Source organism: Chaetodon auriga, chromosome 10, assembly GCF_051107435.1.
Source record: "Chaetodon auriga isolate fChaAug3 chromosome 10, fChaAug3.hap1, whole genome shotgun sequence".
In the NCBI taxonomy this organism is placed as follows: Eukaryota; Metazoa; Chordata; class Actinopteri; order Chaetodontiformes; family Chaetodontidae; genus Chaetodon; species Chaetodon auriga.
The window spans coordinates 7,294,357-7,319,000 of NC_135083.1; the positions used below are offsets into that span (position 1 = coordinate 7,294,357).

The 24,644-nt window shown below is 42.7% G+C and overlaps 3 protein-coding genes across 7 annotated transcripts in view; 2 read left to right on the forward strand and 1 right to left on the reverse strand.

The window, feature by feature from the left end:
• The first annotated feature begins 663 nt into the window (after window positions 1-663).
• Window positions 664-19,394, forward strand: bltp3a (bridge-like lipid transfer protein family member 3A). The gene is made up of 21 exons (XM_076740862.1): window positions 664-914; window positions 3,587-3,749; window positions 5,701-5,739; window positions 5,975-6,066; window positions 6,346-6,535; window positions 6,865-7,005; window positions 7,132-7,302; window positions 7,914-8,094; window positions 8,218-8,304; window positions 9,324-9,494; window positions 10,008-10,153; window positions 11,734-11,875; window positions 12,162-12,355; window positions 12,509-13,710; window positions 13,838-14,022; window positions 14,099-14,238; window positions 14,421-14,571; window positions 14,674-14,930; window positions 15,511-15,619; window positions 15,800-15,891; window positions 16,592-19,394. Exons 1-21 carry the CDS (start codon window positions 871-873, stop codon window positions 16,706-16,708), a joined length of 4,014 nt encoding a protein of 1,337 aa, XP_076596977.1. The 5' UTR covers window positions 664-870; the 3' UTR covers window positions 16,709-19,394.
• taf11 (TAF11 RNA polymerase II, TATA box binding protein (TBP)-associated factor) lies at window positions 18,475-21,896 on the reverse strand. 2 transcript variants are annotated; one of them, XM_076740863.1, is made up of 6 exons: window positions 21,612-21,896; window positions 21,186-21,387; window positions 20,753-20,883; window positions 20,557-20,644; window positions 20,381-20,477; window positions 18,475-20,252 (listed from the first exon to the last, which is right to left on the reverse strand). In XM_076740863.1, exons 2-6 carry the CDS (start codon window positions 21,360-21,362, stop codon window positions 20,122-20,124), a joined length of 624 nt encoding a protein of 207 aa, XP_076596978.1. In that variant the 5' UTR covers window positions 21,363-21,387; window positions 21,612-21,896; the 3' UTR covers window positions 18,475-20,121. The 2 variants fall into 2 exon arrangements, with proteins under 2 accessions (XP_076596978.1, XP_076596980.1); XM_076740865.1 differs by having other exon boundaries at window positions 19,403-20,252; window positions 21,617-21,895.
• A 713-nt stretch (window positions 21,897-22,609) lies between these two features.
• The window catches only part of anks1aa (ankyrin repeat and sterile alpha motif domain containing 1Aa), a 64,684-nt gene continuing 62,649 nt past the window's right edge, over window positions 22,610-24,644 (forward strand). For all 4 annotated transcript variants that reach the window (XM_076740857.1, XM_076740859.1, XM_076740860.1 and 1 more), the window contains exon 1: window positions 22,610-23,093. In XM_076740857.1, coding sequence (XP_076596972.1) covers window positions 22,915-23,093 — 179 coding nt within the window. In that variant the 5' untranslated portion in view covers window positions 22,610-22,914. The remainder of the gene's footprint in view (window positions 23,094-24,644) is intronic.

Genomic DNA, 24,644 nt, shown 5'->3' on the forward strand with positions numbered 1-24,644 from the left:
TAACTTGTCCCTGGTCCCCCTGGTTGCATCCAAGTTACCATCACAACACACTAAGGATGGCAAATTCATTATATTTTGCACCCAGAGGCATAAAAAACAAAACAGTACATTGTTTTTTTAAAACCAAGTTTTCAGGAAACCTGCACAAGAAAATGCAAAGTGATACGCCTTCCCATTTAACCCCTGTTATGAAAACATTAGATGATCTCAACCGACGGAAAACAATGTAGAAATGTGATGGAAATATGCTGTTTATTAATTAATTTAATGAAGAAGATAATATGCTATAAAGCTGCAGGATCTGTGTTTTCATGAAAGGCAATTAAATAAATAAATGGTGGCTGAATTTCATTGAATAGCTTCAGTTGCCACATTGTCAGTGTTAGTAAACTTTTCCTACCATGACACGTCACAAAATAACGATGTAATAAAGACATATTGTCCTTAAACATTAAAAGAGACATAATACTACATAGAGTATATCAATTTATAGTACACTCAGACTACATGAGACTACCAGCACAGAGTTGAGGTGTCATCGTTATGATTGGTAGGATTCTCCGCACTGCCGCCCTCCTGCTCTGCTCTGAACATCCAGCAGATGGCGCCGTTGTGTCGTTGGAGCTGTGTGTTTTTCAGTAGAGCAGCGTGTGTGTCTGTGTCAGTGTGTGTTTGTGTGCTAGTGTGAAAGGGGGTCAGCGGCTGCCCGGTGTTTAGCGAGGTAGCTGCTAGGCTGTGCTGTGCCAGCAACGGCTAAAAAGATGCACACAGCTAGGGTTGTGTTCAATATAGACATACCTGCAAGCTAGTATAAGCTTAGTTTTTTGGAGGGAAAACCGCTGGTAGCCTTCGAGGCTAACGCGAGCTGAAATGGCCGGAATTATTAAAAAGCAAATTCTGAAACATTTGTCAAGGTAAGTGGCATCTTTGGCTTTTTGTTAGCCGGTTAGCCCAGCTGGATGATGGTTTCAACGTTACGGTCTACGACAGAGCAAACGTCAGTTCGCTAGCATTTGACTCCTACGTGTAGCTAAGTTGCATTGATTTCCACGGCGGTTACGGTCTGTTAGCATAACGCTACATGTTGGAACAGCCGCATGAGAATAACGTTAGGAGGCTTGACCGGGACAGTGAACGCATCAAACCAGTTCAGCCTGTCCCAAATTAATAACTTCAACCACATTACTTTTACAAATTTTACGCGTTTTTAATACTGTTACATGCCGCAGACTGCCTTAATACTTGCCTTGTAAGCTGATATATGTGATTCAGTTGGCCTAATACCTTCCACTACTGTTGAAAGAGCTCTACCAATACCTGTCTATCTATATATCTGTGTACAACTATCTATTTTTCTATCTCAGGTTGTCTCTCAGGAATCTTTCCTCCTTGATTTTATGCTCAGTAGACATCAAAACAGTGCCATCTCCTCAAGGACAAATAAAGAAAAATCATTAGAAGAGAGTTATGGAGGAAGCATCGTAAATCTTAATGTTCTGTAAACAGTTATGATGCACACAAATCTATCAGGGCCCCAAACGCTTTTCTTTCTTTAACCCCAACTCTCAGGAAGATCGAGCTTTTTCAGGTATGTGTCAAGGTGTTTGGCCTGCTGCACATGAATGATTGGATGTTGTCAGCTGAGGTTTGCTGACAGAATAAGTAGAAATGTTCCTATAATGTCAGTCTGAATGCAGTCTCTTTATGGCAATATTTATTCCATCTAGCACCTGGCGGAGCATCAGCAAATACTGTAGTCCAGTCACATTCAGCATCCACTCCAGAGCTGGCTGCAGCTGTTTCTCTGTACTTGGTCCTATATCCTCTCCATGGGATGTGTCTGCTCAGGAGGCGTAGAGCCTGCTATTTCGTCTCCTCTTTTCAGGTTTTATTGTGTCAGATTTTGTGTATTTTCTTTAGCTGTCAGTTTGCCACTGCTGGCACTTGTTAAGAAATAAATCTGGGTGGGAGAGCAAAGTTGATATGTGTTTCAAAGGTCTGTCTTCCCCCAGCTGGATGGGGCTACGGCTAAAGTTGAACCCAAGACTGAAGAATAAGTTGAGACGCTTATTTGCACCAAGTAGGGGACTCAGGGGACGCAGACGTGGTCGGTAGACATGCAGGCATGTTAATGCTGTTGAGCATGGCTTGTTCTTATATAGGAAATGGGCTTCATGGTTCAAGTATCTCTTCAGGTATCTTGCATCCTGCTGTCAGAAATAATCCCTTTAAGCCATTTTGAGTTTATTCTGTCATTTTGTGCCTTTTTAAAATATGCCCTTGTACATATGTAACTCAGTGTAGCAGTATTCACATAACAGTATGGTCATTTTAAGACGGGCAGGATGATTAAATGATTGAACTGCTGATTGTATTTTTATGTTTAAGTTCAAAGTCACTTTATGTTTTGCTGTTAGCATACACATTGAAACTAAGACTTGCACACAGCTGACTTCTTTAACCACTGAAGGATTGTTGGATTTAAATGGACCACTTCAAGGACATTACTTTTGTGTTGATCTTTTTGGCCTTGGCGTTGCTTAATTGTAAAACCAAACAGTTGTGCTTTTGGAAAAGTGTATACAATGACTTCTTTCTTGCCTTTGATAAGCTCCGGAATTTCTGTTCTCTTTAAACCGTACTAATCTTAGCAATTAGCTAGTTATTTCTGGCTTTATAAATAATAGCACCACTATGTATGCAGTAGTCTTTGCTCTAGTCGAAATCTTAATTAGGAATACTACCAAATCTCTTTATTATATTCTGCCAATCCAAAAGGAGACTGTATCAAAATGCACAATGTTGTACTATCGAGTCATAGCTGTTCTGTATTTTCAGGCATGTGAACAAGCTCTATCTCTCCAGCTTGACTCACTGAGAGTCCCTGAAGGGTGTGGGAGTTAATATGTAATGATAGTTTTAGGAAAGCAAGTGCTGAGCGGTTATTTTGTTACTCAATGTCAAAAGGTAAGCTTAAGCTTTGACTGGCTTATCAGGCTAATCAGGTTCAGGCAGCTTGGTGTCAGGCCTCACAATGTTAAATATTTTGACAAACTGGACCACATTTACATGTCATCTCGTTAGTTTAATTAAAATCATTAACCAAACTGTGAGCCACACTCACTCTGTCGCACTGTCGCTTGACATTTAGTCACTTATCCATGGTTGATGTCTGAAATGTTACAGGGATTTGTCAGAGCAGTGTTCAGTCATATGGTGTCTGTGAAGCTCAAATACTTATCAAACTGATTTACTCTGATCGCTGCCATATTCACTCTGTGGGTTTGTGGCCTATTCGTGGCTGCTGGAGCTCGCTCCATTTGCACCTTTGGAGAGGTTAAGTACAGCTGTGTGAACATAGTAAGGAGGCTGCTACAGTTTGCCAGGATGACTCATTCACTTACTTCAAAAGCATCTTGGTCAAGCTGCATACTTGAATTTTGGCTATTTCTGTCTTGCTGATCATCAGTGACGTATACTGATGTCAGGTGTCTCCCTGATAAAAGTTATATGAATGTCCTCCAGATTTAGGCTGCAAGTATTCACCCTGAAACATTTTAACTTTTTATCTGGTTCCTTTGCTTAGGTTCACCAAGAATCTCTCCCCGGACAAAATCAATCTAAGTACGCTGAAGGGGGAGGGGCAGCTGTCCAACCTCGAGCTTGATGAAGAGGTTCTGCAGAACATGCTTGACTTACCTACCTGGCTGGCTGTCACTCGGGTCTACTGCAACAAAGCCGCCATCAGGGTATGTTACTGACTAGTCAAACCTGGTTGTGTAGCTGGTCTGACAAGAAGCACAAAGCGGAGACACAAAAGCTGCATTATCAAGCAAAACAAAGGTTTTCTGTTTATTAATATCAAAGAGCTTCCTCGTTATGCACATAGCGGTGTAGAGGATATGAGCAGAGTCAGTACCACAGAGATAAGCGCTGCTGGAGGCACTGCTGAGCCTTCAGACCAGCACTGGTTGTTGATAGAGAGACAAGCCATGATTCAGAGGGACATAAAGAGCCAGAGGCCAGAGTGATCCTGAGATATACTGGCTGTTGTGCATTGAACTGTCAGGATGTTTGGTTTGTGTTCCCAGATAATCCCAGTTGTACTACATGTTTCTAAAAAAGATGTTATTGAAATAAATTCTGCGCACCATGCATATATAAATATGTACACCTCTCAAACTTCAATTTCTTCTTGAGTTTCATTAAAAAGTAACTTTAAAGTAGGATTTTTTTCTGACATAGTAGTTTCAGGTGTCAGGAAATTTTATACAGTCATTTTTGGTCCCCAGAGGATGAATCCTATTGGCTTTGGTGATCCCTTGGCTTTTCCTCCAGTTTCAACAGCAAGTCAACATCTGACTTTGTCTAATACTTTAGTTTATGGCTAAATACTCGAAAATCTAATAACATTCCCACCAGCCTCAGCTCTGTTTTGTGTTAAGTCGTAATTAGCGAATGCTAATGCTTGGTGAACATGATAAACATTGTACCTGATAAACATCAACATGCAAACATTGCCATTGTGTGCATTTTAGAATGCTGATGTTAACATGTAGCTCAAAGCACCTCTGTGCTCAAGTGCAGCTTAACAAAGCAGCTGGTCTGCCTGTAGACTCTTAGTGTTGTTGTTAATCTTGACCTACATTTGAAACTCCACCAGTGTCAGCAATCTCAAGAATTGCTTTAAAGTGCTCGTCTTCAAGCTACAAGTTGTAGTGTTGAGAGAATGTGAGAATGTAGCATCATTTGTTTGGGCCCCCAGGGTTCAGTGCTAGTTGTCTTTCTGTTTGTTATTGTTAGGCCATCTACAGACACAAAATCACTTTTAATTGCTATGCAAATGATACACAACTCCTCCTCTGCTGCAAGCAACAGTAATCACAAAGAGCTGGCTGTTTGCTGCTGTACTGTTACAACAGAAATCCCTGTCAGAGGTCCTGCACATGTAAATGCAGGAATTACTCACCACTGTGGTCCATTATCTCAAAATGTTGTCATGCATCACAAAAGCCCTGAAAAAACATGTTTTTACTTCTCTTCTTGGAGAAGTGTGTTGAAACAGCGATGTAGCCATGCTCCTACCAAGAAACATCTCCCCAGTCATCACATTCCTTCACTAGACAGATGTGAGGTTAAGAATTCATTTTTAAGTTTTTAAATTCTCACCGTATATCACTGATCCCTTTAGTCCATACTAGCCCGTGTGCGTCATCTGTGATCCTCAGATGAGTAGATGAGGACATGTGTTCCTCGGGCCTTTGTGCCCCTTAATTGATGAGACCATGGCAGTAAAACTGTTGTCATCCTTTGATTTACATGTGAAAACTCATGTTGATAGACTGGCTTTAGGTAATCTTTTGTTGTGATTTTTAGTCTTTTTCTAATCATTGCTAACACTTTTCATTTCAGCAACAATGGTCCTTGTCATGAATTCAATCTTTATTCTTCATTTCTTCTTGTTGTAGTTCATCAGGTGAAGGGTAATAATAACTTGATAGTTGAAATTTGATACATTGAGCAGACACAGCGACGTGACTCCAAATATTACAGCTTGACAGTAGTTGTTGTAGCGCTTGTGTCACGTTGCAGGACCTTGATGTTCACTGTGCCCTTGTACCCAGTGAATAATAAACAGTGCAGAATGCTGTGGCAAGTGTTTGTGACTCTGTGTCTCTGTGGACCTCGCTGTCTTTTTAGATCCAATGGACAAAGTTGAAAACGAGCCCCATTTGCCTGGTAAGAAATGCTGTCCTTCCCCAAAGTTCTTGCACATTTCTGCATCACTAAATTTCTCCCTTCATGTTTAAATTCAAATGTAGCCTACATTTGACTTTAACAGCATCCTGTTTTGTTATACTGCTCCATAGGTTGTGCTCTCTCTGCCCTGTTATCGTTAGTAAATGTTAGGTTACTTTTCTATTTGCCTTTGCTCAATTGTATGCTGAGTGTTACTGTTTCCTCTTTTGTGCAGTTCTTGGATAAGGTAGAGGTAGAAATGAGGACGTGTGAGGAGCCTCGTCCACCTAATGGCCCCTCTCCCATAGCTATTACAGCAGGCCAGAGGTAAGCCTGCACGCATCATGTGTTCAGCTGACATGTCTGATAGGGATGGGCGATGTTGTCCAGCCGGCCACAATCAGCTCAAAAACTGGCAATTGCTGATACATTCGTGCAGGTCTGTGTGCAACATGCAACCGCAAATGGATTCAGCCAGTAGCTGATGCTGATATATTTGTCCTATCGCCCACCCCTAATATATACGCCTATATCTGATTCTGAATACTACATGTCGTGTATATGATGAACATTGCCCTCACTCATGCTGACATTGTGTGTTTACAGCGAGTACGGCTTCGCAGAGAAAGTGGTGGAGGGCATGTCTGTTAGGATCAACTCCATCACCATCAAGGTTCAGGCTCGTGCCTTCCACGCCTCCTTCGAGCTCTGGCAGCTACAAGGCAACAGCCTCAACCCTAAATGGCAGCGCAGTGACCTCCGCTACACCCGCGTCACCGACCCAAAGAGAGGAGAGGTACAGTGCACTTTTATCCTCTGACACTGCCCTGTCAGGAAGTTGTACGCAATGCCCAGCTCAATCCAATGTTCTACCACAGAGAGTGTGTGCTCAGTAGGCCTTCAGCAAATACTTAAATCATGTTGACTGTTATCGTTTTTATTAGCTGCAGAGACCATATTGAGACAAGCAATCTTTCAAAGAGAGGTTTTGTAATTCACTTAAAAGGAAATGTGTCTTTCTTTTTCTCTGGTCTTTGCCACACTGATGCCAGAACGTTTTGTGCTTTTTGTCTCATTTTGTTTTGTCATAGCTGGATGCTTTGATGTGTTTATTGTTTCAATCAGGTGCTGACATTCAAAGAAATTAACTGGCAGAGTCTTCGAATTGAGGCAGACGCCATTGAGAGTGACGATCAGGACCTCGGCAGCACCCCGTTACGCCTCATCACCAACCAGGGTCGCATTCGCATTGCTCTAAAACGCAGAGTACGGCTGTGTTTCTACCCCTCATTTACTTTTCTGTCATGGAATTGGTTAGAAATCACAAAAGTGACCTCATCTAAATTGCAAATTATCAGTCACAGTGGTTTAATTCTTTATTGTTCTTTCTAGATAAAGGACTGTAATGTGCTGGCATCCAAGCTGCTTTTCATTCTGGACGACCTGTTGTGGGTTCTGACGGACTCTCAGCTCAAGGCCATCATCCATTATGCCAAATCTCTCAGCGAGGCCATGGAGAAGTCTGCCCAGCAGAGGAAGAGCAGGACTGCTGAATCCCTACAGGTCCTGCCTCTTTCCTGCTCAAGAATAATATTATATTTTAAAGGACTTTAGCCACAGTCTTCATATGTTAAAATGAAAATTAAGGACATTGCTGACCTTAAAAAATATGAGCAGAATTCACAGAAGACATCGTGATGACTCCGGCTAGGCTTGGTTTATGTATCTGTTTCTACCTTCAACCCTCTGGAGTCCAGATTCACTTTGGTTAACTATTGCCTCCATTTTATGCTTCAAGTTCAAGGTTGAACAATTGGTTTTTGTGCTTTTTTCACTGAAATTTATTATATCACTTAAAAATTAAAGTATGAAGTTTTTAAAGATTTCTTTTGAAAATGAATTTATCGTCTGCAGAAATAAATAAGACACTGTGTGAAAGTGAACCATCAGCTCTTTCAGCTGGTCTGTTAGTATAAATAAAACATGCTCAGTGTATTCACAGATCAGTCGACATGCAGTATCCTCTCAGGACAACACAGAGATTCAAGAGTTTTAATCAAAATTAGTTGGTAAAAGACTGTTTCTGGATGCATTTTCTGTACGTTACAGATGATTTTATTTTATTGTCAAATCCTCTTGGTGATTTAGATGTTTTTACCTCCTCTCTGTTTTAGACTGCTCCTCCATCGCCTGGCCTCCACACCCTTTGGACAGAGCCCCCACCTGCTCCCACCGGCACCCCGAGCAACATGAGTCAGTACTTTGATCTCTATGATGTCAAGGAGTCCTCTTACCACACCTTCATATCCCGCCTGGATTTACATATATGCAACGACAGTTCTTCAGTGGATGAAGGTCAGTTAGAAAAAAATCTATTTATTTATATTTATGCACCTCTAACATGCAGTGAATTGTTAAGCATTTGAAGGATGATTAAAGTCCAGCTGTTCTTCAACAATATCATGTGATATTGCATAGATGAGCCGCCCCCACCGGGCTTGCAAGGTGCCATGCAGCTGACATTCAGGAAGCTGGGTTTTGACTACTATCCTGTCCACAGACCTGGTGAGTGTGATGCCTGGTCCCTTCTCTTACTGCACTTTACCCAGAGGCTCTGTCTTGCTCCCACTGTATCCACAGCATTCATTCAGGACTAGCTGTCAGAGGATCACTATTCAAGCAGACTAATGGCCTGGGAGAGAGTGCCCAGTGCCATTATACTTTGTGGAATTCCTCAAGTGTAGAATGTAGAGCAGCAGTGCCTCTGCAACTGATTATGGTCATCAAACAAAAAAACGTTTTGTTTTGCTATTCTTTTTGATTAAAGGCCCAGTGTGTAGGATTTAAGGGGATCCAATGGGAAAAATTGAATATAATATTCATATTTGTGTTTTCATAAGTGCATAACCACCTGAAAATATCAGTTGTTGATATTTAAAATGAGCTATTTATATCTACACAGTTAGTCCGACGTGTTGCAGCATCATGTTTCTACAGTAGCCTGAACGAACACCGGCTCTACAGAACGGCTTTCGAATCTTTGCACTTTTAGTGGTTTTTTGTGTTTTTAGTGGGGAAGGTTGAGGAGTGTTCAGTTGGTTGCAGTCTGCAACCTCATCGCTACAATTCACTAAATCCTACACACCAGTCCTTTAAAGATTTCAGTCTATGCAGGGTATATTAACAGAAGAAGGATGTGTATATCAACACAGTACAACAGTATACACAGTAAGGATATAGAACCACACATAGTGGGTGCTTGAATAGCAGGTCTGAAAAGTGGCCAAGTTTGTTGACGCATGCAAGGAACCTGACTCCAGCTCTCAGTCGCAATCAATAAACTTGCACACAGTGCATTTACAGATACGTACAGCTAAACAAAGTTATCAAGCCAAACAAATGTAAGCAGTCTAGCTGTGCATACTGACAAGAGCTGGATAGCAAACTAAATACCAGTCATATTGTACATTTATTGTATGCACAGTTTTTTAGAGTCTGCAGAAGGTTTTCTTCACAGGAAATACGTTTTAAGCCTAGAATGATTCATGAATCGTCACTGCCTTTTTGCTGCTGCTGTAATACAGCTGATGGATGCCGACACTGGGAGCGCCACAGTGGAGCCATGGAGGCTCAGGCCCAGTGGGCTGGGAAGCTGCTGCAGGAGTACCAGAGGAGAGCAGAGGCTTCTGGGTTTCCTGGGCCACATACTGAGGTGCCCCAGCCAACCAAGGACACCCCCACAAAGACTGTTCAAGGTATGAGTGCAGAATTGATGGAAAGGGCTATCTTGTTGTTATATGATTTCTTTTGTGACAGCTTAACACAGATATCATTAAACAGATACAATCCCAATTTCAAACTTTGTGAACACATGATTTTATAAAGGATATCATTACTTGGGCTCAGGAACTCTTTGTTTTTGGTAAAGTTTGCTTGCCTTTGATTGCATTCTCTTATTTTCATTTTACACAGCGTCCCTCCTTTTTTGAATTGGGGTTGTTCAGACTCAGCTATCATCACAACAGGGAAACAATAAAATCTGCATCATTAAACATAACAGGAATACTTGTATGCCTTCTTTCCAGAAGTATACTTCACAGTAGGAACAATAAAACAGTAACAGTAATGCTTTTATGAGAAGACACAAATTCTGATCTGTAAAAATATCTCTGAACACCAGCGTCATGATCTAACCAGGAAGCACACTTTCTCTTCTGTGAGTCATTTCTACGCACCAAATTGTTTCCTCTCCCATGTGCACACTTTAGATGGACAGTCTAGTCCCAAGCTGAGCCCCTCTGACACAGAGCAGGCGTCCAGCAGGAACACTGGTAAAGCTCCCTCTGGGTCATCGCTGAAGAGGCTGCGATCCAGCTGTGTGGTGGTCAGAATGGATGACGTGGACATTCACCAGGCAAGCTCTAATCATCATTGATTTGATTTACCTGCTCTAACAGAAGCCTCACTTCAATAAAGGGACTTCTGTTCCTCAGTGGTAGCGGTCGGGCAGAACCTCTGACAAGACGTGATTTCACTTTGCAGTTAGAAGAGTTTAGCAGTGACAAAGCAACACAGACTTCTTTCACATTTGTAATGAGTGTAGTTAGTCACAGATGGTATTAATACCGTAGAGACAGGGGAGTTTGCAGTAGTAAACAATTAAATGATACAGCAGGGACAATATCAACAACTCCTTTATCCCTGTCTCTGAAACAAGTGACATTAAACTTTATTCTCTGTCGTTACCACTGGCTAAAATGAACTGCATTCATGAGATAACTACTTATAGTTTTTACCATGTGGATGAGAAGTACAGGCTTTGGATTGTGTGTGTGTGTGTGTGTGTGTGTGTGTGTGTGTGTGTGTGTGTGTGTGTATATAAAGCATGGATGATTAGTTGGTGAAAAGATGTGAGAAGAAAGGGCATGTTTCAGCATGTTAAATTACTGACCACATGAATTCTAGAGATTCTCTGAAACCACCATTCCTCGGTTAGCTAATGAGCTGACACGAGTGTCGTGTCCTGCAGTGTGTTCATCACTTGCGGTCAGCTCAGACTGGAAAAAGGCCTGTTAGGTTAGCAGCGCTGCAGGCATCTGCCTGACAGGCCTAACACAGGGAACAGAAGTTTCTTCCAGAGCAGCCATCTCATATGTTTGAGCAGATGGATTTGTTATATTGGTATGAGTATGTGTCTGGCATCAAATTGCCCCTCTGGGGAACTAGAACAATAGAAGATGCTGTGTTTTCTTGTCTAATAACCACAGCCTTGTAATATTTCCTGAGGTTTTAGGCAAACTGATTCCTTAGGTGTCAGTAAAATGCTTGAGTAAGAATAGAACAATCCCATGTATGTCACTTGACTTAGCTGCTGCAGTGCCTTTCATCTGAAGCTGAGAAACCCCCCACCACTTCTAGTTTACCTCTCCGGCTGCTTCTTCATTTTCACTTTGGACAGTTCACACTTTCCCACATGAAAGAACAGTTCCTGGGTTATTTTGAGTTGACGACACTTGTAGTTCCCCATTTGATAGAGCAAGAGACACCCAGGGGAAATTCTGTGCATGTCTGTGTCTCCACCTTCAGTTTATCGCAGGATGTCAGTACTGTTTAGATTCAGGTGGTTTACTTCTGTTATGCGTCACATACTTGTACTTTTGTTGAGTAATTGAGTTCCTTTTTTTTTGTTATTGTGTCTTGAATTAAGCAAGCCCATTCCAGAGAAGCTGGGACACTGTAAAACATAAATAAAACAGGATGTGATCATTTTCTAATCCTTTTTGACACATAGTTAATTGAAAACAGTACAAAGACAATACATTTAATGTTTCATTAAACATATGCTTATTCTGAATTTGATGCAGCAACACGCACAGGAACACTTCTTAAAACTCATTTGTAAATGATTGTATTCTGTTTTTATTTATGTTTTACACAACGCCCCAACTTTTATATGTCCACCACTGTTCTATCCTCCGCACCTCAAACATTCAGGTGTCTACAAGAGGCCGTCAAAACAAGAAGACCCAGTCTTTATTATCCTGCAACCGTAAAACTCTGCGTCTGCCCGACAACATACCAGCAGTCCATCTGCAGTTTACTGAATACTACTTTCCTGACAATCCCAGTTTATCAGGTATTATTAAACTGTATTTTAGCATTTTTTTTTTTTTTTGTATCTTCTCAGATTTGTTTAGATTTGAATGAGCAAAGTGTGTCTTATTTACTTAGTTTCACCAGCAACCTTGATTATTATTATTATTATTGATTGATTGTGTATGTGTATTACCAGTTTCACCTGGACTTTACCTTCTTAAATGCCTGTTAATATTCAGATCGATTGTGTCCTTAATGCCATAGTTACAAATGATCACATGTGAATATCCTGTATCAGCATCTCTTGCCTTGTTTCCTTCTTCCAGTGCCCACCTCTAACCTGTATGCCCAGCTGAATAGCCTCCAGCTCTGTGTAGACCCAGCCAGCGTGCTGTGGATCAATCTTTTCTCCAGAGGTCTGCTGCACACACTGGACCAGGTCAAAGCTTTCTACCATTTGCAGGACAGCAGCAAGGCAGAAGAGCATGTAGACATCCGTATGGATGCAGCTCAGCTCAAGGTGGATACACCAATGTTTTTACATATTCATGGTTTCTTTTTTTAGATTTAAAATGTTTGTGTAGCTCGATTTTGTCTTATTGGAGCCTGCTCCATTTTATACAAACGTCTGTAAATTGCTGGTTTACGTGACTGTTTTTGTTCCTCTCTGTAGCTGATAATCCCCTTGGATTCTTCCATATTGGACCACCCGGAGCGTCCACAGTCCCTCTCTGTTACTGTGCCCCAGATGGTTCTCAGCAACACCCGCCACTGCCCTCATGGCTCCAGAGCTGACCTCAACAGCACCTATGACAAGTTCACCAGCTGCTCTTTCTTCCAGCCCACACCTCCCTGGCCCTACCCCAGAGACCACAGTGCCTTCCAGCCCATCCCATCCACCTTCCTCCAGCACTCTCAGGAGATGGAGCCCCAACCTCTGGACAGAAAACAGCTACGATCCCAGGATGTCTGGTCTCTCAGCATGTCCCGTGTGACCCTAGGTTTTGATGGAGCTCGGCGATTCCCCAAAGGCAGAACCCAGCCTTTTGTTGAGCCCTTCGCCGTGTCTGTGTGGATGTGTCAGCCCTCTGCCTTAAAAAATGGCTCACCACCTTCCCTCTCCAGTCCCAGCAGAGCTCACCAGCCTTCTTCAGAGCAGGAAGAGGCTTCGTTTGCCTCTGTCCACTTCTTAGCCCACACCGTCACCCCAGTGAAGATGTGGCTCAACCACTACCAGTATGTCGCCCTGCTGAGGATGAAGGATGCCATGGCTCAGCTGGGAGCAGAGTTGGGCCGGGATCTACGAGATGTCAAGCAAGCTCACGGCCAAAAGACAAAACCTACGACAGTGTGTCTCGCCCTTCTGGTGGACTCTGCAGAATTGGGTCTCCTGTTACCACCGGCCTGCTCGGAACCCGAGGAAGAGGTCCCCCATACCCCAGAGACAGACAGCCAGAGCATAACAGACTCTGACATGTCCCCCACTCATCACTCCGCAGTCCTGGAGGACAGTGGGCTAGAAAACGGCATCTCCTCTATCAACACTGTGTTTGATCAGGATGAGCAAGATGGTGTGGTGGAGGAAGCGTGTGAGGCTGTGGAAGAGGGGTTGGATGATTTGACAACACAGGAGGACACCCCTGTTCTCTCACCTCCACTCTCACCTGGACACTCCCCCGCCCTCTCCCGTGAACCGTCCACCTTCAGCCTGGAGGGAGAGCTGTCAAGCGCCATTAATGTCACCAAGGATGTGACCAAAGATGCCATTAGTGCCTCGCTGGACCTGACCAAGGGGGCATTTTCAATTACAAAAGACGCCTTTAGCATGCTGAGTCGTGGCTCAGGGATGAGCAAATTGTTCAGTCCACAGGCAAAGTAAGTGCTGGTGCTCTCCTGCTGGGCTGCTGGCTACAGAATAGCATTTGTGTGTCTGGAACCCATACTGTGCACCGCATGCTTTTATTGGCTGTCTCTTAACAAATATGTGTGTGTGTTCTCATAGGGAACTGATCCAGCGTTCAGAAGAGTCCTCCCCCTCTCTGGCTGCCAGCTTACGCCTCCAATCCATGAAGCAGTCGCCTTCTCAGCATTCCTTTGATAGTGCTATCTTGGATGGCAGCCTGCCCGATGAAAACCTCTCTGTGGATAGTGATTTCAGCGACAATTTTGTTGTTCTCGTGGACTCAGGTGCTTGAAATACGACCAAGCAATTTCTCTGAATTACTCAGGTGGCATCTACAATAAGTTTATATCATGTTTCCAGAGTCAGGTATGGAGTCCATGCGTCCCAACAACACTCCTGCAGATAGTCGAGGCAGCCCAGCTCCAGGGACAGAGGGAGGTTCATCAGCTGAGCTCAGCAGCTCTCTGTCCCAAAGCACGGAGGACGTCAATCAGGATATGGTGGATTACTATACTCATATAACAGATTTCATGCATAGATTGAATTTGTCAAGGGAGTTATTGTCCTCAACAAAGTATAGATAATTACAATCTTGTCCTCGATAATGATAACAATGAATCTGAATTTACAGTGGTTTAAATGACTTTATTTATGACTTTATTGTGATGTGCTGTTGTTGCAGTCTTCAGTGTTGTTGCTGATCCTGAGTGGAACCGCCTGTACTATGGAAGTAAAGGGAGAAGACCAAGTTGTGGCTTTAGAAGCCCAGAATCTGAGCCCTGTGCAGATGGGCAACGTCAGGGTATCGGACCTGCTGGCCGGCCTCATACAAGGTAACCTGTATTGTTGTTGTCATGCAGATTGTTTCCTATCAACAAACTCTTCAAAATAATTTTAGACTGCTGCTAATCAATGCTATGATGTCGTTCCTGCAGCTCCGGGGGGGTCAGTCCAGAAACAGGGTAGCAGGAGCTCTCCAGCAGTGTGCATGCGAGCAGAAATGGGTCCATCTGCTGCCAGACACTCTGCTCTGGCTGAGTCTTTGGGCTTCCTGGATATGAGAGTGCAAGACTGCAAGGTGGAGCTGTTAGCCTCCACAGTGGCCAACATCGGTCCTTTTCTCGAAGACGAATTCAGCGTCGATGGTCAGCCAATGAAGTTACACATGAGCAACATCACCATCACCATGAAGGTGGGCTGTTGATGCAGTCTGGATAATTTGGAGTTTTCTGATTATAAGATGTTGGTAGAAAATTGATTTTAGAAGATAATTGAGATAAAACGGTTATTGTGCCACGTTGTGTTTGCAGTGTCACTCTCGTTTTGTCTTGCGTTATAAATCCAGCACACCCCTTTCCTTTACAGCTCCCTGAAAGCTAAAACTCGCCCTCAGCCAGGTCATGGCATGTTTAGCTCAGTGAGTCGTCGTTTGTGAAACCCCGGTCAAGCCAGCTGCTGCTTGGACCGGCCAAAAAGGATGAGAGAGTCACATTTCAGCAATCCTCACATTTTATATATATAAAAAAACGATATAATATACGTACATCATATACGAACTACGTCTTGACATTTATGATAGGTTATAAGGCATTTATTTTTGTATTTGTTTTTTGTTGAATTATATTTAAAGTTCAAGGAAATTCCTCAGTAATCATGTTTAATAATGGTGATCTGAATATTGATCAAAATAATCATGATTATGACTTTTCCCTAATTGAGCAGCCCTAGTTCAGATATTGATTAACTGTCAGGATGTCTTTTGTTTCTTTTAGGATGACAGCCCTAAAATCTACCCTACAGCCCCTCAACCTGTCCCAGCCTCATTCATTGTAGATCAGCTGCTCCTCGAGCGAAGTGAAGATGGCATCATGAGGCTCAAAGGTGAGCAAGAAAATGTTCTTTTTCAACCTGAAGACAAATGTCGTGCTTGTTAGTATTGTGGATACGCAGTATCAGCAGGATCATGAACCGTAAAACCACAAACACACCAGCAGACAACATCTGTTGCTTCACAGAAAGCTGAACAGAAAGTGATCGTCACCATTTGCTTTCTGATTGCAGCTGAAGGTACAGACCCTAAAGCCTCAGCAGGTGTTCCTGCCAGCGGTCCGGACAACCCAAACAGTTCCTGCCCTGTTCGACAGCAGAGTGAGGTAGGCAGACCAAGCAGTACCTTATTCTGCATATGCTTCAACTGAGTGTGTGTGCAGCCAGGAACGTAGCCATGATGTGACTTTATCAGATAGGATTTTATTTTTTAAATAAAAAGTGACTTAGCATCAATGACCATTTTGTTTCTACACACTCAGAAATGTGCTTATACACTCACATCATATAGAGGTATACTAAGACATGAGGAAGGGTCATTGTTCTGCAGATTATTTCAGCACCCAAATTCCCCCCAAAATTTACAGTCACACATAGTAACAGATTCCAAAAAATCCCCCAAAACACAGAGAACATGAATTCAGTGGTAGCTTTGTCTGTATCACAGTCACAGCTACAAACAAAAGGATCCCTTTGTTCAACACTGTACCAACCATGAGGCCGTGTGTAGCTCTGCATCATACTCTCACAGGGCTTTTTGTTTATCTTTTTATTGGACAGGTCAGATTCACGGGTTCTCCTCATGTTTAAATCTGCTCTGCCTCTTAAATACAGCTGTAATACTGGTGTCCTCTTACTGGTCAGGTCTAAGATGGACAGTGCAGAGACGTGTTTAAGTCCACAAGATTGTCTAATGGTGTTGTAATTACACCTGTTGCTGTCCATCAGAATCTGATATCCGCCCACTTGGCGTGTAGCACCTAGCCATAGCTGGAGCTGACCAATCCACTAATCCTGCCGTTACAGAGACAAACCCTGGAGTCGCAGCTCTCCGATGCCCAGGCTGCTCTCGACCAGGCCCTCAGGGACAGAGAACGCCTCCTTCTGGAAGTCAGAAAGTATGACTCCACATTTACTCTCTGAGCCTCTCTGTCTTTCCCTCTGAACCGACTGTATCGCTGCTCCTGCTGAGGAACGGTAATGGGATGCATCAGGCTGGATGTCAGGAACCAGCAAGACTCATTCAAAGCATGTCTGGACATTGGACATGTTTGAAAATCATACTGTTCATGATATTACAAAAGAGCCCCTATAACAATTACTGAAAGGGGAGCCTAGTGAACTAACTTATAGGTACGTTAATGGTACTAATTTTTACTTGGCAGTCTAGATATTCCTCACTGCTGTACTAAACACAAATTACTTCTGGTTACTTCTCAGTTAGTGTGGACAGTAAACTCATTGTGTGGTTTCAGTGGTTGTCACACAGCATGCTAGGGTGAATATCATCAAGCTTTAATTCTCTCCACTTAATTATTTGTGTTACAGAGCTGTTAAGCCAAACACATGCCAAAACCTCCTCTTGACAGGCACTGACACTGCCAGACAGCTGCTCGTCCATCAGGCGCTCCCCCAACAAAACACAGCTTACTGTCAAGCATGCTTTGTGAACCGTGCTAATTTCCACGTAGCATCGTCATAAAGCTAAACAGACTTAGTAATGTAGATTACTTGCTTAGGTGTGTTCCTTTCATATAAAGGTATTATAAATATTGTCAGATGTTACTTGTTGGAAATGTGTCGTGAAAGGTATGAAAAAAAATGCACTTTTTTTCCTTCTTCTTTTTTTTTTTTTTTAAGAAAGCAGAACAACGCTGCTCTCATGAAGAGATGGATGAATCTCAGTTTCCGCCATGGTTGATTTATCACCAGGGGGGAATGGTTACACACTCTTATCAAGTTCTCACCGTTCTCAAAAAGCGGGTTACATCATTCCCCAGTGTTATTTTTTGTGTTGTGAAATGTTGATCATGCCTCGTTTGTACTGTGAAACCATGTCCACTGTAGACGGCACGCCTTTCCATCTCTCCCTCGCTCGTGGAGAGCAGGTTGCACAGTAGCTTCAGTATTGTAACTGGGTTAGTCTTTTCACTCTAACTCTCTGGTTTAAAGAAGATTGGGATTATACCAGCTACCAGAGTTATGATACTTGATCTCCTTAAAACTTGCTTTGTAGCTTGCCAGGAAACAACTCAGACTGCTAGTGTTATGCACTTTCATCATGTATACGGTAGTGTTGTGTTCAGACATCATGAACTTAAAGCTCATTCAGGGTGTTGTTTAACTTGTCTATATTTATTTAGATTTTCCAACATGTATTTTCGTTAGACCAGTTTCTTTACAGTGTACTGAAGCCATATCAATCAAAGAAAATGACATTTTAAGAAGCTGTGCTGCTGTTATGCTATTGATGTTGTATGCACACAGTGTGTCATATAAACGATCAAATTCACTACAAAAACTGATCGTTTTCAGTAGGTTTAATCTTCATCTGTTGCAGATTTTATCTATCAAGCCAGCTCCCATTTAAATGTTTTGCTTTCCTCTTTCTATGCATAAATCATATATGCATGGATTCGAACAGTCATGGATTTGTTCATCAAAGAGACTGTTTAACAGGATCAAATTCATTTGATGAATGCTTTCATGAAAAGACCGGTGAGCTACGTTTTATGTACAAATGTGCTGTTGTGAAATCAGTGGTTTAGCCTGTGGAGGTATGTCCACCTTCATTGCACAGCAGTTACAACATAAGTGTTGCCCCATTGTGTGCTTGGGAGACCCCTGGTGGCTCAGACTTGCCAGAGCACTCCCCATTCAAAACATTATCTTTACTTAATTTTTTTTTTAACTTTGGTTGCCTTGCAAGCTATGAATGACAGATTTGCATTCTTAGAGAGGAATGTCACATATTTTAAGCAATAGAAAGAAAGCTTTGGTGTAACCAAAAACATGACAAAAAAACAGTAACACTACACATTTTTGATGTGGAATTCTTCAGTTTTTAAGGTGACTAATATCAAAGAAAAATAATTTACCTGTCTACCAGGCTTTAACGTTTTCTTCTCACCTGCATGTGTACTCAGCACATCCTCAGTCTTGTCAGTGTATTAAAGCAGAGATACTGCCCTTTAGCCTCAGTATCACTTCTAGTTGTGATCTTCTTCCCAGCTTTCAGTGTTTATGTTTTTGCATGGCCTTAGTAGACAAATATACAGTGGTACAAATTTTAATTTCCCATGCTGGATGCAACATGTAGCTGTAAAGTTTATCCAGTTGTCCTCTCCTCAGTCAGGCCTCAGTGGTAAGTAGCATCCCTGCTCTGCTGACAAACTGGTGCTCTGAGTTCCATCTGCTCACAACCACAGAAAGTGAAGCAAGACTCACTTCAACGTAGATGACGTTCTCTCGTTATGACGGACTTGGCTTAATGTTTGCCACTGGAAAGCAGATGCATGTACTGAAGTGACGTATAGTTTATGCCTTGTGAATTACTTGCACTTGTGTGATAAATTCACTCGAAATTGCACTCGTTTTAATGTAAATCACTTCAAAGGATTGCAGAGGAGTCCTTGTGAAATCTTCCTAAGTGGTGCAAGTGTTGGAGACCCTGTGGACAGTATTTTTGTCAGTTGTGTAGAGTTCTGTTGAATTTTGTATCGTCTTTATCACTTCACTGAGACTAATATTGAATTGGTTCTGTGAACCAAAGCTTGTATGTGGAAAATATTTTAAAAGTGAAAGAATAAATGATTAATTGCTGAACACATTTCAGTTGTGCTGTGAAGTTTTAATTGGAAAAAATGCATGTTTCTGTCCAACAGTCGACACCTATCACATCCATTGTTTTGTTGTCTAAAAAAATACAGAAAGTTGACCTCCAGTTATTTCAGTAATGTGACTCACTCAGTTGATTCTGAGATGAGTGGAATAAGTCAAATTTTGTCTGAAACTATTTTCCTGGTTCCATATCATTACACCCTGACCAACCTCTTCTCAAGTCACGTCAACCATGAGAAGGTTTGAGTAATGTGACAGTTTCAGTTTTTATAATTTGAAAAAGGACCCAAATGTTTGATGAAGTAAAGTGTTTTATATGACTATAAAAGGAAACAAGGGTACATTTTTTGTTATTTAAACCATTTTATCTTAAAAGGTATCACATACATTCCCAACAAAAAAAAAGGTTCACTGACTCTTTGAATTAACTAAATGTGAACAAAGTGTTTCATAAGTATAAAACTTACTGTATTTACAATCTTAAGACATGACTGTAATTTGTATGTTGCATCAAGCATTTACAGACAGTCAGAGGTGAATGGCAGAGTAATGACCATTCTTTGACACTGCAGTCACTGACCTTGAGCCTGCTTCGTTAGTAGACAATTATCAGTCTTGTTGGCTGCAAAATGGCGACAGAGGCTTCTTGACAAGTTCTCCACGTGCTGTGGTACCACCTCCTATCTGTGCATAGTCCCCATACAATCAAAAGCACCTCAGTGAAAGAGGATGTGTTTGTACTTGGAGTTGGGAATCTGATCTCTGCTCTTCAGCCTCCTCACCGCTTCCCTCATGTGCTTGGGCTGAAGCGGTGGTGTATCTCCCCACTTCTCACAAACATCCAATGCTGTAAGGACAAAGACAAACTATTTCTCTACACGATAGTACCATTTGAACCGTGCAAATTATAAGGATTTCCCCATATATTTCATCTTATACAGTCTGAATGTTCTGTTTTGTAAGTCTGCCACTCACCTTCCTCAACAATTTCCCCAGCAAACACCTTGGAAATACCAGACATGGCAATCACCACATTCTGGGACACTGATGATCCTGTGATGGACTGGATCAGCTAGAAAAAAAAAAAGACATCAATGCAGTGAAGAAGCTTAAGGGACTTGAAAACACTGTCAGTGTTAATAAATGCTTACCCTCTTAATCGCAGCCTTGGGGAAGGCAGAGCGTCGGTACATTTCATAGCGATTCAGCTGCTCCTCAGAAAAAGATGACACCAAAACTCTGCCAGACACAAGAAGAACAGGGGGTGATGGTGAGGTTTACTGGGATCAGACTCCAACAGGTGTTTTTAGGATTTGAATGATCCTTTGCTAGAAATCTCAGTCTTACTGCATCTTCTGAATTTCATCCTCATCGACCTTGTGGCGCTTCTCCTTCTTCTTCTCTGGTTCCACCTTCAGTCTTTTGGACGCAGGTTGGCCAGAAGTTCCTTCTTCCTCATCCTCCCCAGCTGGTATTTCCTTCACAGTGGAAGACAAACTTATTCAGAGCCACTAAAAACAATGAGATGCCCTTTGTAAATCCACAAACACGTCAATATTGCCACGAAAATTTTTACTTAAATACTCTGGTCAAATTCCAGGTTTAGTTTTTTTCTTGAGATTTAACTATCATCATTATTAGTCTTGTTTGTCTCTGATCTATTATGCATACATACACTGAATTAATATTTCTTGATGTTACTTTGCTTCACCCCAATTGGTGAAGTGATCATTTTAAGGCACCTCGTCCGATGTTAGAGAAGTAAATCTCCAGAACTCACAGATTTATGGTCCTGTTTGGGCTGATCTTGCGAGGATGACTCTTTGCTTTCATCTGTAGGTTTTGCTGTTACTGGTACATCTTCGATTTCGGCTGATTTAACGTTGGGATGGTCCTCGTTAGCAGACGTTGCTCTCTCAGGTATTGCCTCAGTTTTGATCCGTGCAGGGTCGGCCATAATCACTGAGCCCCGGCTTCGGATTCTGTAATACCAACAGGGTCTTTTTTAGTTAGTTACCTTTTTGCTTAACGCTAGACAGTTAGCATTTTGGCTTCTTTATCCGGCATAAACAAGCACTGGCGCTACACGTCAAACATTTCTACCAGCGATACTCAGATGAGAAGCAGTCTCAACAAAGGGTATATGGTTTCATGTTAATAAACACAGCTGGATAAAAAATTGAATGAAAAAACAACATGCACCTACCTTACCTGCAGCTAGGCGTCAACAAAACAGCAGAAATATAGCCAAGCTAAGGATGGAGGTAAGCTAACGTTAAGTAGGTCGTTTAGTAACTTAGGTTAGCATTAAGTAGCTGGTTCAGTAATTTAGGTTAGCCAACAAGGCAGCTAACACACAATGCTACGATGATCGTAGTTATAATGTATTTGTGTTAAGTAATTCCAAAGAGTGGAAGCGGAATGATAGCATTTACATGCTAGCTAGTTTAGAGTTCTCTCGGCTTGTTGGTTGCACAGCACTCTGATTTCCGTTTCCTGTTTTGAACGAACTTTATAGACACTGCTAGCAAACAATGAACACAGCAATACTAACACGCTCGTGTGAAACAAGATTTTTATTGTCTGTGTTGTTTTTGTTTCTTTGTTAGTTTGTTTTTGGCAATGAGTTTTAGCAGCAACGTTTCGATTACAGTGCTCCGACTTAACTCTCACAGCATAAGTTCCAAACAACGCTACAGCAACCACTTAATTCACAGTTAAGACCATCCGTACTGTTTCCTTTATCCCTCATGGACTGTCTGCGTCACCTGATCAAATGTTATGAAATGGTCTTGTTGACACTCATGGAGAAATTTGATAAGACTTCCAGCTACGCGTCCTATCATTGTTGACCGTGTCAGGTAGTTCCCATCAGATAAATCTAGTGAAGCGAATTCAAGTTTCTCACATGTCTTCATCTGTAGTCTAGCATATAATATGTAGACGAGTGACTAATAACAGTAAATAATTAAAGGGTTAGGTTAGGAATTTGCTGTGGACTCTATATCTGATAGTAACAGATATTTAAAGCACTGGATGGGTCTCACGCCTGCCTCTTTTTACACACAGGGCCAGGCGCCATCTTGCTTACGCTCATCCACCTTCGCTATCAAGCAGCTAGGGCGGGGGTGCGAGGGGTTGTGTGTGTGTGTGTATGTGTATGTGTATGTGTGTGAAGGGTTTTGGATTGGAGATGCAGAAAGAAAGGGCAGTTTCGAGGAAGTGACGGACGAGGCTCAGGGGACTGGTCAGAGGAAGTTTGCTCGATGGTGGCACCGTGCTGCTGAGCGAAACTTTTCCCCCCCGAGCGCCAGCGGCACCGTGGACCGCGACGGACGGATCCAGCGGCGGAGGGAGCTTTTGTTTCCGCCACACCGCCAGTACTGAGGAATAACTTGAGGTTGGGAGGAAAAAAAAGGGGGAAGCGCAAAGGAATTTCACTCCCGCAACCAAGCCCCCCTTTTTCTTCTCTTCCCCGCGCCTCCTTCGATTTTTTTCTAGGATCCGCGATGGGGAAGGAGCAGGAACTTCTGGAAGCGGCGCGGACGGGAAACCTGGCCGCGGTGGAGAAGCTTTTATCCGGGAAGCGACAGTCCGCTGGCACCGGCAGCGGGTCGTATGGGACCGGTGGAAGCGGCAACAGCGGCGGGCACGGCGCCTCTTCTCATCCGCTCTCCAGCCTGCTCAGGTAGGCTCTGGATCAGGACCGAGGCGGATATATCTGAATGGGAGACAGCTAGTAACGACCCTGTCAAATACTGTGTGACGGTGTGCTGTGGTAGCTAACAGCGTAGCGTTTGAAATAGCCTCTGCTAGTCACACAGAGTGATGTTTTTGTGGCATTGCCAAACAAACACAACCCTAAAGCAGAGCAGCGCAGAAGCCGTGGCACGCTTCTTTGTTAGCTCCCAGCTCTGTGTCCCTGCCAGCCCTGCTGTGGTGTGCATGACTGGCCTGGCAGGTAATTGTGCAACTTACCTCCAGAAAATGTGCAACAAAACAGCCCAGGGTCTCCTTAAAAACTAATACGGATGTATTATTAATTGCTTACATGCAGTCTAGACCCGAGCAGTGAGTGGTGGAGGTGGAGTAGGAAGCCAGTTCTCAGAGCCAGATTCTCCTTTGTAAGCAGCATTATTTTACTGTTTGGAAATCTTTATTTTTTTAACAACCCTGAATTTGAACCCCCCTTTTCCTAACTTCAGCTGCGTAGGTGTAAGCTTGGCAGATTTCCTCTGTGTCAGTGGTCACAGGAGGAAGTCCTTGGTGAGATGAACATTTGATGTGGTTTTTCTTCACATCATAAAAGACCTGCCTCGGTAGGTTAGAGAGGTTTAGCTGCTCCTCTGAAGCTCGTCACCGATGCTTTTTGTCATGCTCCTTTTATTAGCTGTGAGTTCTGATTTAGAGATTAGAAAGCAAATATAGTCAGTGCACAGTACCTGTCATCCTTGTCCCTGTGCCACCTGTGCACACACTGTCGGTAGATGCTCATATTAAAGTGCATAAACCTGATTTGGAGGTCTGGTCTGCATAACAGGACATATTTGCCTAAAATACTGATAAAAGCAGTGCGTCCTTTCTCTCTGATGACTGTTTTTGATAACATAAGATCGCATTAAATTCCTCCCAGTGTTATGAGGAGGCAGCTCGGCCGGGCTTTTTTCTAATGTGCCATCCTTTTAACTTTGTGCAGATGAGGGCTGCTAATATTAAATAATAAGACACAGTATAATGCACCCGATAAGCTCTGAGTTTCATTTCATCCTGCAGATGTTATCTGATCTATAAGCTTGCAACGACGCTGCAGTTGAATTTCCCCGGCCTGAAATATATTCTTCTGAAAACATATGATGCGGTTTCATAATGCTTCCATTGTGGAGTTATCCATTGTGTTGTATGCAATATTAAGACCCACTGAGAAAAGAAAGAACAGCTCTGTTGTTGAGAAGAGGCTACCCCTCAAGGCTGTGAAGGCTTTTATCTATACGTCTGCAGACAGATAAAAGTCGACTTGTTAAGATAAAAGTTACAGCACAGGCTCAGTGCTGCATGTCTCAAGCCTACAAGTGGTTTCTCCGCACTCTTACTTTAAAGCCGAGCACACGCAGGTGAAAGTCTGTCAGTCAAAATATAATATTGCTCCTCTGGGAGCCCCCCGTCAGCCACCCTCTTTTGAGGGACAAGTGTTGCGCCGAAGCTCGAGGTGATGCATCGCCGTGTTACTTAAAGCAGACCG